The sequence below is a fragment of the Nannospalax galili genome, unplaced genomic scaffold (assembly GCF_000622305.1).
Source record: "Nannospalax galili isolate Female #2095 unplaced genomic scaffold, S.galili_v1.0 scaffold429, whole genome shotgun sequence".
In the NCBI taxonomy this organism is placed as follows: Eukaryota; Metazoa; Chordata; class Mammalia; order Rodentia; family Spalacidae; genus Nannospalax; species Nannospalax galili.
Genome location: NW_008360330.1, coordinates 4,503,271 through 4,518,007, shown reverse-complemented (window position 1 = coordinate 4,518,007; position 14,737 = coordinate 4,503,271). Strand labels below are relative to the sequence as shown.

The 14,737-nt window shown below is 43.1% G+C and overlaps 1 protein-coding gene across 16 annotated transcripts in view; it reads left to right on the top strand.

The window, feature by feature from the left end:
- LOC103727996 (protein transport protein Sec16B) overlaps positions 1 to 14,737 on the top strand; it is a 68,507-nt gene that overhangs the window by 42,505 nt on the left and 11,265 nt on the right. For 15 of the 16 annotated variants that reach the window (XM_029560188.1, XM_029560192.1, XM_008826118.3 and 12 more), the window contains 5 exons: positions 3,094 to 3,191; positions 5,638 to 5,719; positions 9,630 to 9,747; positions 11,288 to 11,399; positions 13,102 to 13,207. In XM_029560188.1, coding sequence (XP_029416048.1) covers positions 3,094 to 3,191; positions 5,638 to 5,719; positions 9,630 to 9,747; positions 11,288 to 11,399; positions 13,102 to 13,207 — 516 coding nt within the window. The remainder of the gene's footprint in view (positions 1 to 3,093; positions 3,192 to 5,637; positions 5,720 to 9,629; positions 9,748 to 11,287; positions 11,400 to 13,101; positions 13,208 to 14,737) is intronic. The other variant, XM_029560198.1, reaches the window with a different exon arrangement.

Sequence of the window (14,737 nt, the reverse complement as noted above, 5' to 3'; positions counted from 1 at the left end):
ACTCACTGTGTAGACCAGGCTGGCCTTGAACTCACAGAGATCCGCCTGCCTCTGCCTCCCAAGTGGTGGCACTAAAGGTGTGTGTCACCAAGCCCGGGTTGAGTTTTTTTATATCATTACTAGACTTCTCTTTTTTCATTTAACACTATATCTTAGAAGATAAACTTCGGAGTTGGCAAGCTTTTTCCATCAAGGGGCAGAGAGATGGCTCTGTGGTTAAGAGCACATACTGCTCTTCCATAGGACCCAAGTTCAGTTCTAGCACCCATGTTTTGCGGTTCACAACTGATTATAACTCCAGGCCTGGTGAGCCAATACTTCCAGCCTTTGTGGACCGTCTTTCTTTGCTGGCCATTGGGTCTTGCTGCACTGTCAACTTTACCCTTGAGGTATGAAAGAGTCACAGGCAATACAGAATGAGTGAGTTTGGCTGGGTTTCAAACTTTATTTGTATACACAGTACTTTGAGTTACATATCATTTTCATATGTAACGAAATATTTTTCTTTTCATCTTTTTTGATCATTAAAAAAGGTAGACAGTGTTCTAAACTTGTGGGCTATACCCAAACAGGCAGCATTCTGGATTTGACGTTAGGACTATTTTGCTGCCCTTGCTCTTTATCATAGTCTCTATATGAAACATATACATTGCCTTCTATGTAATACTTTCCTCAGTATTTTTTTGTGATTGCAGATTGGGAAGCTAGTGATGGACATGGGGCTTAGATCTGAGAAGCATGAGCCTGAACACAGGTTTTTAATTACTTCATCACTGGTCTAGAAATGAGCGAGGGCTTAGACGGAACACTGGGTAGATGCAGGGTAATGAACAAGAAGAGGGATAGCGAGATATTTTTATTCATATGTGACTGGGTCTTTTTTCTGGTTTTTTTGTAAACTTGATATCCTTGGTATAAGTTCTCAATTTCTTCATTTATTCTTAAATTATATTTTTGGGAGGGGCAGATTTTTGAGCCAACTGATAATTCCCAACGAATCCATTAGTAACTCGGTTTCAAAACAGTAAAAAAGAATTATGAAATAGTTAAAGCATGCTATGAAAAAAGTAAACCTAATGCCATTTTTAACTTGATTTGGATCTGAGGCTGGACTCCCTAGTTGTAACTATTTAAATTTCTCCCTCCATCCAACAAAATTACATGGAAATATGTTGGGATAATCAAAGTACTTGTTACTTGGAGGTAGAATTACCTCATTAGTGACTTTCTGCCAGAAATCATGTTTTTTTTTTTCCCCCACCAGGGAAGTTATTAATACCAGTCCAAAATGTCAAATATAAGTTGAATTAAAAAGATGAATATGTGTGTATGTGCTTTAAAGTTTGCAGCTCTAGCCCATCTTACCCAATTAGTGATGCTACAATATTGGTCTATGAAGGCATTTGATAGTTAACAAATAGTCTTGGAATTAGGCATGCAGGCTAGCTCCCACTACACTGGCTTAAACAGAAGCAATTCATTACTTTTTATACAAGCCAGTGGGATAGTCCTCCTTCACACAGTCAGACTCAGGATGCTGGGAGTGCTACCATCTTTCCTTAGAGTTTCCAAGGTTCCCTAGGAGTCCTTCCATTCCAACAACGTGATGGAGTGATGTATGTGGAGTGGGTGTGTATGGATGGTTTTATGGGCAAAACCTAGAAGTGGCACCTGGGATTTCATTTCTATGCCATGGCCTAGACTCAACCACACCCAGGAGCCAACCACACCCAGGAGCTCTGTACCCAGGAAGGGAGACCCAGTCTCTGCCACAGTTTTTCCAAAAAGGCATTGTTCCTTCATAGGGCTTCAGGAATGCCATTTGGCTACTCATATTTTTTTTTTAAATAAGTAATTTATTGATAATTTCATATCTGCATATAAGGTGTTTTGATCAAATCCATGCCTACTCCCCTCCAACTCCTGCCATATCTCCCAATCACTTTTTTCTGATAACTTCATATGGTATTTCTTTGTTTTTTTAATGGGGCTTTTGGCTACTCTAACATTGCCCCCTCTGAAGAGGTTACCCTAAAATCTTTTAAGGATTAGATACAAGCTCCCAAATACTTTTGATATTTTTGGCCTTTGGAACAGAGTATGTTGCTAAGAGGCCCAAGGACATTTTGACTTTTAGCCAAGAAACTGCCTACTTTTCTTTGGGGTCTTTTTTCCCTAACTGCCTAGCCAGTTTCTACCTCCTATTCTTATCACACCATCCTCTGAAGAGGTTACCCAAATTGCCAACGTGGAATCGGGATGCAGCCTGCTCTGGCTTCTTCCATGTTGAATAGGGACGCAGAGTGAGACATTTGAAATACCGCCTTCAGTGGGTCTATCTAAAAGACTCCCAAATTGCATAACTCATATCTCAAGGAGGAAAAGAAAGTCTTTGAATTGTGAATAGGAGATGTGAAGGAGAAGTAAAGGCAAGAGTAATTAGCATTACCAGTTCTAGACAGGGAACTAGAAAAAAGTCAGAACAGGGCAATTTTCAAATGTTCGTATGAGAGTCCATTGGAATTTCTTGACAAGGGCTTACAAATATGGCTACTCATATTTTAAGACTCAATCTTTAAGATGTACCACTTCTCTAATTCTTGGTAGTTTTTTAATACATATTTTATTTATTATTTTTATTTTATGTGTTTGAGTGTATTGCCTGCATGTAGGTAAGTGCACCCATGTCATTGGATCCCCTGGAACTGGAGTTACGGACAGTTGTTAGCTGCCATGTGGGTACTGGGATTCGAACCCAGGTCTGCTACAAGAACAGCCAGTGTTCTTAACTGCTGAGCTGTCTCTCCAGCCCAGTAGTTAGGTTCTTATAAGTATTGTGTAACCTGCTAAAGAGATGAGATGACCTGGTGAACTTGTTTGAGGGGACACTAATGAAATGATGTAGTAGATGGCTTGCAAAGTGGCCAGCTTAGACAGTAATACCATACTGAATGGAATCCACCTTCTTGCTCTTCTTCTAAGTCTCCCAGGAGATCCAGCTGCTATTGCTCAGGGTGCCTATATGTGGGAATTTGTTATTTTCATTGGAGGAAGTTAGGAAGGTACTATTGAATGCCATGCTTTGGTTTTCAGGAGGCTTTGGAGTGGGCTATGAAGAACCACTTGTGGGGTCATGCTTTGTTCCTAGCCAGCAAGATGGACCCAAGGACCTACAACTGGGTCATGAGTGGGTGAGTCCAGATTACAAAGGAGACCACAGGAACAGAGAAGCCTCCTTTCCAAAGGTGGGGAGGATTGTGTGTGTGTGTGTGTGTGTGTGTGTGTGTGTGAAGGGAGAAGTGCAAGATGCGTTGAGAAGCTCCAGCTCTACACAAATTGTCTTCTCTGCTATGGATATAGTATTTCTCATTTTCAGATTTTTCCTCTCTTCTCTCCTCCTCCTTCTTGTCCTGAGTCCTCCTCCTCTTACTCCTCCTTCCCTCCTCCTTTTCCTCCTCTTCCTCATCCTCCTCCTTCTCCATTTTTTTTTTTTTTGATACATGGTCTTCCTGTAACTCCAGCTGGCCTAGAACTTGCTAGGTAGACCAGGCTGACCTTGATCTCATGGAGATCTGCCTATCTCTGCTTCCTGAGTACTAGGATTAAAGGCATATGCTCAGTTTTTTTTTTCTATAAAACATATGTAGCCCAGGCTGGCCTTGAATTTGCTGTCTTTTTGCTTCAACCTCCATAGTGCTGGGATCCAGGCATACCACTTTCACACCCAGCTTCTTTAGAGTCTTCATTTGAAAAAAATATTTATTTACCTATTTTATTTGTGTATGTATGCCATGGTGTGCTTGTGGAGGTCAGGGGACAACTTTCTGGAGTTGGTTCTCTTCTTCCATCATGTGAATCCTGGGGCTCAAACTTCGGTTGTCAGTCTTGGTGGCAAATGCCTTTACCCACTGAGCTATCTGTTGCCCCCAGATTCTTATAACATAGATAAAGAGACATTCTTTCAACTCAAGTAAGTGGAATGAAACATTTTGGTCATATTTCTCAGGGCCAGTGTTTCCAAAAATTCAGTGTTTTACACTGCAGTAGTCGTTTTTTGGGGAGGTCTAGATAGCTCCAAATACTGAGGGAAGAAGTGATTGCTTAACTTTACCTGAATGGAGCCTGAAAATACAAGACGTTTTGATATAAGGAAGTGCCCAGGGCTTGGTCTTGTGGTGAGGCTGTAGGTATTGTGAGATGGGTAGGGATACGTGGAGGGAGAACCATGAGCCATGGTAGAAAAAGGCATTAACTCGAGTGTTGAGACTGAAATGATGTACTTAATAAGAAATCACACCTGACATTGAACCAAGTGCCATGATGGTCCAGGGAGGATGAGCAGCCTAGAGTGAGACTTGGATGGAAGCAAAGCACACAGCCAGCAGCTGAGTGGGCCTATGAAATAGAACAATAGAGAATTAGTATGAAAAGAGGGTGTTGGGAATAGGGGGTGCTACAGAGGGGTTTCTTTAGGAATACATTAGGCTCCTGCACACATTCTAAGTGGCAGGGGTGAGGTTAGGCCCCCTGTAGGGTGCAGACCATTAGAAAGATGTCACCTGTGTAGGTTTATCTTCTAGGACTGGCTGAGGCTGTGAAGCTACTTTCTCAGCTTAACTTAGATTGAGTTGTCCATAAATCCTATTGGGCAGAGAGCTGGATGTGGAGACAGACCCTCCATTTTAAGCTCAGTCTGTATTCCTACCGGCTGTCACAGTGCCTGGCAGCCATTTTTCACGATGGCCTCAGTGGGCCTCTTTATCACTCTAACCCCATCTATCTAGGGATGAATAATACCACCCACACTTCATTATGGCTCGAGGGTGGAATGGTGGGCATGCTCCTGTCCATTATGCTGAGTGCGTTGAGCTCCCATGGCAAGGGTGCTATTTAAGCAAAAGATGGTGATCTGAGGGACGATTTTCCCTTTGGGTTTTAAGAATGAATATCTCAAGTCTCCATGCTGTAGCATACATCTCAGCTACAGATTTTTGCCTTGGGCCATTGATTTTTGATGGGGCCCAGTGAATTGTGAAAAATATCTCTTACTGAGTATGCTTAAATCTCAAATCAGCTGTAGAGCTTATTATATCCTTGTTAAGCATATCCCACAGTTTGTCATCAACAGGATCATTTTTAGTCCCTCTTCCACGCCTCTTTGGTTATTGAAAATGGCTATTTAGTGCTTGTGAGTCAAAGCTCTACAGACTCAGGCTTGTGATGAGCCAGAAAATGACACTGAGTGGGATGGGTTTAGTGAGGAGAAGCTGAAGGTAGTTGGGAAGGAGGGGCCTACAGAGTACAGCTTCCTGGCTTATTGCTGGGCTCTCCAAGGGCCCTTGAGATATGGGTGGTCATCTCATTGATAGAAGAAGGGGTTCAGAAATGGTCACTCAAGAATTATGGCATTAGGGCCCAAATACAGAAAATATCCCTAAACAATGAGGTCTATTTGGGGTGTGTGATGAGATAGAGATGCTGCTGCTCTTCCCTTAAAGGCCATAAAGGCACTGCAGAGCAGAGATGCTCATGTTCCAAAAGAAGCTCCTGAAATCAAGTGGAAATTTGTAAGTCCTGTATGCTGGGGGCAGGTCCCTGCTGGACTTGATCCCCACTGACTCTCTTTTCTCTCCACAGCTTCACCAATACACTGGCACTCAACGACCCCCTACAGACCCTTTTCCAGCTCATGTCAGGAAGGATTCCACAAGCAGCCACGGTACTCTCTGTGACAGGCTTCCTTCCACAATTCAGAGTCCTAAGGGTTGGGAATGGGATGCTGGGGACTTCTCAGGAAGGCAGTGATGCTGTTTGAGATGAAACATGAGCAATAGGCTATTATTTCTTACAATGTGCCTGGCCCATATAAGCTTTGATGTATATTATTAATTTCATTCATGAAGGTGGGGGCTATTATCCTTGCTTTGCAAACATGGAAATAGAGCTGCAAAGGCATCACAGAGATAGTGAGGAATAGGGTCATTATTGGCTCAGGTCTGTCTGATTCCAAAGACCTTGAGAGCTCTCCCATCACCACAGACCTGGGACTGGAGAAATGGGTCAGCAGTTAAGAGCACTGGCTGCTCTTGCCGAGAACCCGGGTTTGATTCCCAGCACCCACATGGCGGTTAACAATGTCTGAAACTCCAGTTCCAGGGGATCTAAAACCCTCTTCTGAGGCATTGCATGGCATGGGTACACTTACGTATATGCAGGCAATATGCTCATACACATAAGATAAAATAAAAATAATAAATAAAATATTTTTAAAAACATTACCATAGACCTAATCTTTTTGCCACAAAGTATTCTTTTCTTATCTAATAACTTTACTAGTATATATCTGTATATACCTTAGTGTTGATTGGTCAGTTTTTTTTTTCCTGGTAGTATATCATGACATGTCCTTTAAATATGAATATTCATACCTTAACACTTCAGGAACTTTTTTGAATTATTTATTTCAATATTTATTTTGTTTTTGTTTTCAGGAATCACGTGTATACATAGTTCATATATAAAAAGCTATATATGTGAATTATACATATATGTATTTTTCTCTCTGATTTTTTTTTTAGATAGGGACTCAGAGTTCTTACTGGCTTCAACCTCACTCAGTGTATGGCCAAGGATGATCTTGAACTCATGATCCTCTTGCCTCCATCTCCCAAGGGCTGGAATTACAAGTTTGTGCCACCATATCTGATTGTTACTTTTCTCATTAAATTGAAGTATTTTACTTCTTTATTTTCCTCCCTCCTTTGCTTCTTCCCTTTTGTTTTTATTTCTATCCTGGTCCTCACTGTGTTTTCCCTGTGACTCTGTGTCTTGTGCCCTTCCAATTTTGTCTTTCTTTCTTTGATATTTGCCCCATTCCTTTCCTGAGCTCTGCAGGTCACATTTGTCTCTTCCTATTTGTCACCATCTCTTTCCTGAACTCCTTTACATTAGTTTTATGTTCTTGCTTCATAGGAGTATTATTTCATCCCCTCCCTCTGGTCTTGCTGAATACATCTCCATTATTTTTGGCAGCCCTTGCTTATATTTTGAAGCTTGAAGTTCTGCTAGCAACTAGTTTTAATAAAAATGAATTTTACAAATTTTTTTCCCTTTCTTGACCTTCTTATTGCTGTAGAAAATTCCAAGAAAAGAGAAATTCTGCTTTCTTTCCCTCCTCTTTAAACCAATTTTGGAACACAAAGTATGCTTCACAATTCAGCTGAATGGAAACTCCAGCTCTGCCATAAAATTGCATCATGTCATGAAGCACCTAATGGAGAAAATGACGCAATCAGCCTGTGGTCCATTGGACCTCACTGATGAGACAGCGTTAACTCATTTTCCCTGCTTGTGGATAAGAAAGCCAAGGCCCCATAGGTGATGTGCCAGTGCAGTATTTGATCTCAGAGTGTGGGATCTTTGTAGCCCCTAACATCTAATAAAGGCTATACTTCAGTAACATATGATGAGTGGTGTAGTAGAAAGAGCATGGGTTTTCATCCTAGGTTTAAGTTTGATTTTGCTCATTACTGCTATTCAAACTTGGCTCTGCTATTTAATCGCACAGAGCCTCAGCTTTTCATCTTTGTGGAGATTTTGGTGGCCAATCACTAGAATTATTGTGAAAATAAAAGGAGTGAACTTGTTTGAACCTGTCAGCTATCACGCTTGCATGCTTAGCCCATGGAAATTAGTCAATGAATGTCCTCTCCTCTCCTTTCCTCTCCTCTCTCCTCCCCTCTCCTCCCCTCCCCTCTCCTCTCCCCACCCCAATAAATGTACTTTACGCTGCCCACTCCCATTATCCAGGGAGGAGACAGAAGAATGACTTCCAAGATGATTTTCTCTTTTAGAAATGATTTCTCTTCTGTCTCCCTCTTAAAGACCCAGCAAGAAGAGGCTTGGTTTAAGTGCTCAAGTGAGAGAGGAAGAGTTCTTGGTACATGTGGTTGATGACAGGAGAAGTGCTTAGCCCAGGGTGTGGTTCATGGTCTGAGCCATGGCAATAACTGAAAACTATTACTATATGATTTATTATGACCACCATTATCATATGCATTTATGCTTCACTGTCTAGAGAAATATGGAGCAAGTATCACATGGACCTGGATGATGCACCTTTTATTTCTCGTAATGATTACATACACTAAGTAATTATGAATGGTTTTGAACTCTAAAAGTGTTAGCAATTACTATCAATCTCCTCTACAGGTCTACGCAATAAGACTGATATAGACTGATCTGAAAACCAATTCTTTCCTCTGCTGAGCTTACATATGTATGTGTTTGTGTGCATGTATGTGCATGTGTATTCATGGCCATTATGGAATTTGTAAAGTGCAAACTAAGCATGAAGCACTGTGCTCTGTGAGTTATTTAACTATCTTATTATCAACAATAATCCTGTTAGGTAGAAATTATTTTAAAGATAAGATTCAATAACATTAAAATATCTGCTCAAGGTCAAACAACTAGTATGAGGCAGGGCTTGAGTTGAATCCAGGGCCTGTGTAGAGTCTATCACATTACGTTGCTTCTTTGTTGATACGTTCTTCCCTAAAGTTCTTCACTGAGAAGAGCTAGGATGAGTTCACAAGGAAAGCACCGTTTGCGCAGGGCTGCCTCACAGTTCCAAGGCATTGCTGACTCTCTCCTGCCCTCTGGTGGAGTCTGTGGCCTATGCATTGTCATCAGGGCATAGGGTTCAAAAAAGAAATGACTGGAGATTGAAGGCTGGCTTGATTTTTCTCCTTCTTAAAGTGGTAGTAGGAAGTATACCTCACAGCAGTGTTATGGAGATTGCCATCTGTAAAGTGCTTTGTAAAACCAGAAAACACTAGCCATTCGATAAGACATTAAGGCACATGGAGTCCCCTGACTTATATGCCAGGCTATCATGGTCTTTTCTACTCATGAGACGGGGTAATCAATCTTCCTTCTTCCTCCTCTCGCTGAGACTCCAGAGGCAGATTCTTTTGAGGGTGGAGAGGAGGGAGGTTGTCACTAGAGTGAAGGCACTGGGAAAAAATTTGAAAATTAGTAAGTTAATAATATCATTTTACTTATTTCCCAGTAGCTTTATAACTTTTATAGATGTGTGCATGAATGTATATGTCTATCCTCTTTTTATTTTCACTTTGAGGCAGGGTCTCATGATGTGGTCCAGGCAGGTCTCAAACTCATCATGTCCTTGTCTTAGTCTCCTGAGTGCTGAGCTACCACATCTGTTCTGGAGCACCAACCTGTCCCCACCTTTTTTTTTTCTTCTTTGATTTATTTTTATGACACTTTTGGCTACCCTAAAATTTCCCCCTCTGAAGAGGTAAGCCTAAAATCTTTTAAGGATTAGATACAAGCTCCCAAATACTTTTTAAAGTGAATGCAGCCAGGTGTGGTGGTACTTACATCTTTAGTCCCAGCACTTGCGAGGCAGAAGCAGGTGAATCTCTGTGAGACTGAAGCCAGCCTGGTCTCCATAGAGAGTTCTAGGGTAGCTGGAGCTACAGGGAGACCCTGCCTCCAAAAGAAAAAGTAGACATCCTCTGTATTCCACACTGGAAAATAACAGCCTTCTTTACTTACATCCTGGGCAGTATTAAAGGATTCTGTAAATCTTCATTATTTTTCAGTGTTGTGGAGACAAGCAATGGGGAGACTGGAGGCCCCACTTGGCTGTGATTCTGTCAAATCAGGCTGGAGACGCAGACCTGTATCAGCGTGCAATTGTCAGCATGGGGGACACCCTGGGTAAGCAGAAACAAGCATTGTCTCCCTCCTCTAGAGCATCCCAGGCCAACTTTAAATGCCTGTCCTTAGAGTCTTCTGTGGAAAGCCAGAGTCCGTGGCGCAGGTTTTTCTAGACCCAGGGTGTTCTGTGTTTTTTTGGGTTAAGAAATTCCAGGGAAAGACACATCCTTTGAATATCTCTGTTTCCCAGAATTCCCTCTGTAAACTTTGCTTTTTCACTGCTGTGCAGCCTCCTTTCAGCAACTCGTTTTTTTTTCATCTAGAGCTAACACCAGGGTCGTGTCACCTCCTCTTGCCATTTATTCTTCAGTGGTCCACTTTGATCAGATGGGAAATGTTTTTAACTTGAACTACCTTGAGTAATGCTCTGGTCTTTATTTCTATCCTCTGTTGATGAACATGACCTTATATCACTTAGTGGTAGTTGGAAATTCTAGATCACTAGTTCTTAAATTTAATTAAGGGGTATAACTAATGTTGATCTAGAACTTGGTGGACAATTCCTCTGTTAAACTTGAAGCAGCCATGTATAGAGTGTAACAAGTGGTAGGCTTCTTGGACAAAAAGGAACCCAGGTTTGTTAGGTGTCAGGTAGTGTGTTGGTACCTTATGTACTCTATTTGGTAGTTTCTCATTGCTGTGACTAAATAGCTGACAAAAACATGAAGGAAGGGTTTGTCCTGGGTCACAGTTGTAGGGGATGTAGTTTGTCATGGTTGGGAAGGCATGGTGGCGGGAGTATGATGTGGCTGGTCGCATTGTGTCCACTGTCAGGAAGCAGAGAGATGAATGATGGAGGCTTGGTTTGCTTCCTCCTTACCCCATTTTTATTCAGTCCCAGACCCCACATCATGGGATAGTACCTCCTATACTTGGGGTAGGTCTTCCTTGCTCATTAAACCCCTCTAGCAACGCTTTCACAGCCACACCTAGAGGGTGTATCTCCTGGGCAATTCCTATTCCATTCAAGGTGACAATGAAGATGAATTATCACACCTACTTAAGTTAATTCAATTTTGAGGCAGTAGAAAATATATAGAGAACATTTAAAAATTGGGACCAATTTGGTAATTGATGTGATTTTTATGAGCAAGCGGAAGAGCCATCTGCTATCTGACTTTAGCAGGGGAAGCAACCATATCCCAAGAAGATAGAGTTAAAAACAGCCAAGGGGTCTAATGCTCTGCTTTACTGAGGTGTAGGCATCTCTTCTCAATTCCAATCCTCAGGAAAGACTATGATGTTTAAATTCCCAATAAAAAACCCAGTGTGTGTGTGTGTGTGTGTGTGTATGTGTGAAATAGCACCTTATTGTGACTGATGAGAATTGAAATGTAATATCTGAAGTTAAAAAGCTGGTCTTGGAATGAGGGAGTTGGGGCATGTCTGTGATTTGTACTATGAGAACGCCAGTGATTTACTTACATGAAGTGTCTGCCCTCTTATCCTGGAGTCTATTCTTCTGTCTCTCTTAGTCCCACCTAGATGGTAGGCCCCACATGGTGTGTTCCATGACTGGGGTCTTGTTCTTCTTCTGCAGCTGGGAAAGGGCTCATAGAGGCAGCTCACTTCTGCTATCTCATGGCTCATGTGTCCTTTGGCCACTACACCGTGAAGACAGACCATCTAGCCTTGCTGGGCAGTAGCCACAGGTATGTGATGGTTCCAGGAAAAAGAAATAACAGAGATGTTTTCTGTGGGATTATTTTAGCCCTCACTGGGTTTCATGGCTTCAGTTTTCATTTTCTTGTGAAAATTTTAACTAATGCTAGACCCTCCTCTGCATTTCTGCATAGACTTAGGCAAGATGACCGACCACAGAAGGTGCCTGGTCACACCACCAGAGGGCCTGAACTGATGCTTTTTGGATGTAGTGTACTACTATGACCACTAGGTGGCAGCCTAGCTCCACAACCAGAGAGTTAAAAAAAAAAGAAGGAAAAGGAGAAAGTTAGAAAAGTTTTTCTCCCTCTCTGGACTTAGGTATCTCTGGCCATGTTCTGGGAGCCATCTCAGAACTGGACAGTGGAGCAGTTTATATTTAGTCTCTGATTTGGGGCCAGAACTACTGCAACTAAAGAACGCGGTACACAAACCCTTAGAGCCTGGCCACTTACTTTCTGCTAGCTACTATCAGGATTTTTGTGCTGAACAACCTCAGTAAGCCTTGGGGAATGAATAAACTGGCTGACAGACAAACTTGCTCCCGAGGTCTCTTCTCTGTTCTGGGTCTCTCTACCAGCACCCCATAACAGACTTCTGAGCAGTGCACGGTGTTGTACAATTCCATCACTCAAGAGGCATCGGTGGGAGGATTGTAGCAAGTCCAAGGCTAGCCTGGTTTACTCAGCAAGGTCTAGGCCAGTAAGCCAGCCAGCACTACACAGACTTGTCTCAAAAAGAGAAAGAAAAGGCTTTCTGAAGCTTGGCACTGGCCATTTTCTTTGTACTGTTTCCTTTGTTATGGATTTACCTTATGAAAAAAGTGTATTTTTGATCTTCACTTATGCAGGAGAGAAACCAAGGTACAGAACGATAAAAACTCGGAGTCCAGGCAGTCAGGCTACAGAACTCAGACTTGTAACTGATGTCCCCAGCTGACAACCGCTGTAGCAACTTACCTGCCTCATTGACCATTCTCTCAAGACCCTGGGCTCAGAGAGCATGGTTAGCTTCTCACGAAAGACCATCTGGGCCAAATGTGACCATATGGTGTTTGGGTTAATATGTCTCCACTCTTATGATTTCTGAGGAAGTTTCTGGAGATCATGCATTAACTTCTGGGAATATCCGTGGGGATTGTGATCTTGAACCCCTGGTAAACTGTTGAGAGGAGACTTGAGGGAATAAGGGACTCTTGTGGTCCCTTAGATCACAATTATCTAGTCTTCTTCCTCATTGGCTGAATTAAATTCTTGTGCAAGGCTTGTCATTTTTTTTTTTTTTTTTCTAGCTCAGCTGTCCTCCCCAGTCTCTGCTAGGCCTTCTGTAGGGCTCCTGGAGGGCCCCATGGCTTCCTCTTTGGTGCTAGTGTGCTCAAACTGGGCTACTTTTCCTGGGAGTATACCAGCCTCTAAGGCCAAAGGTTGGCTTTCAGGATGTTGGTGGATAGGGTTTAGTGCCTAGATTTAGTAAGGAAGGCACAGGACCTCCTGGCAGTGGGCAGACTTTTCTCCTAAGAGCCTCTGGCACAGAGTTCATTCAGAGGGTCAGGAGGCAGCGCATCTGCTCTGGGCCCACAGCCTCTTTCCACTCTTGGAGCTGCTGAATGCAGCCCCAGAGGACAAATGGTGTGTGACTACCTCCTCAGAGGGACAGACCTCACCTCAACTCTGTTGTTGTTTCTGGTTTTAGTCAAGAGTTTTTGAAATTTGCAACAACTGAGGCTATTCAGAGGACGGAAATCTTCGAATACTGCCAGATGCTGGGCCGCCCTAAGTCCTTTATCATTTCTTTCCAGGTAACAACCCAGAGGGGGGCATCAGCTTCATTGTGTTGGAAGGCTGTGGGCAGCCATATTCTCAACCTTGTTTGGTACCTGGTACCTCAGGCCAGCTCATCTGCATTTGAGAGAGAGAGAGAGAGAGAGAGAGAGAGAGAGAGAGAGAGAGAGAACAGTATAACTTTTCCAGTTCCCTGGAGATCTGTATTTTACAGTATGAAAGCAGAGCCTTTCAGAGGTTTCTGCTGAAGGCTCTTGCCCCACTCCCAGTGCATGGAAACGGTGCTTCAGTTCTGAGCTCGCTTTATTTTTGCCCTTGGCTCTTCTCTCTCAGCACTCCTCCTAGCTCCTTCTCAGCCTCTACAATCATCCTGCCCCAGGGGCTGCTCAGACTACCACCCTCCTTCTGATCATTCCTCCTTCCCCAGACCTTCCTTTCTACTCTCTACCCTTGGCCCTCCAGCTCACTTCCCTCTTGGGGCTTCAGCTGTGCAAATTCTCTCTCTCTAGCTCTCTCTCTCTCTCTTTCTCTCTCTCTCTCTCTCCTTTCTCAGCTTTTCTATTGGGGATTTGGTTGCCATTTTACACCCATAATGACTGATGTTGGCATTGCACCCTCCTCCTGTCCATGTGCTCTGAGACCCAGCTCCAGGAAGCCCCCTCTCCTCTCACTAACTGCTGTGACAATGGTGGCCCTCAATAATCTGGGCTGTGAAATTGGTGTGACAGTGGAGCCTGTGCAGTGGAACTGGCCTAAGAGTGCGTTAGTTGTTTCTGTAGCTCACTGGAGAAGTGTTCGGAAAGAGTGACTGCTCTGTTGGGACTATCTCAGCCACAGTGCTGGCTTCAGGGTCCCCATCTCACATTTACTGCCCTGCATTTTCTATATTTTTCCTTTAATGGGCAGGCAGGCACCTTTCTTCTCTGCCTCAATTATCATCTTCAGGGCTGAGACTTTTTCTAACCTGTATGTCCTTCAGTGCCTGTATTGAGAATGAACACAGGTACAATAACAACACACACACACACACACACACACACACACACACACGAGCACAAAGCAAACACAACCTTGGGAATGAACCATTGTAGTGTAAAGAAATGACCCATTTGATATCGTCTCATCTTTGAGAGTTTTACCCTGCCTAACAGTGCCTCCTCAAAGCTCCTCCACAGGCACTCTGGTCTTTTGTCTTTTCTCTTCCTCCTAATGCAGTCCACCTGCCAGCTATTCTGGTACTGCTTTGGACAAATTGTCATGAAGTCAGCTGTTCTTATTGACTGTGTTCCACATGCTCAGCCACATACTGTTTTGCTTCTTGACTATTATTCTAATCCTGTGAGGTAGGCATGATTACTCTTCCCCCTTTTACAAAAGAGGAACCTGAAGCTCGGAGGGGTTATACTTCTGCACACCATCTGTTCTGAGTACTTTGTGTGGGCTATCTCATTTCATCTTCACAGCAGCCAAGGGAGTAGGAGGTATTGTCCTCTCCATGCTGTAGTGGGGAAACTGAGGCACAGAGAGGCGAAGGAACCAGCCCAATT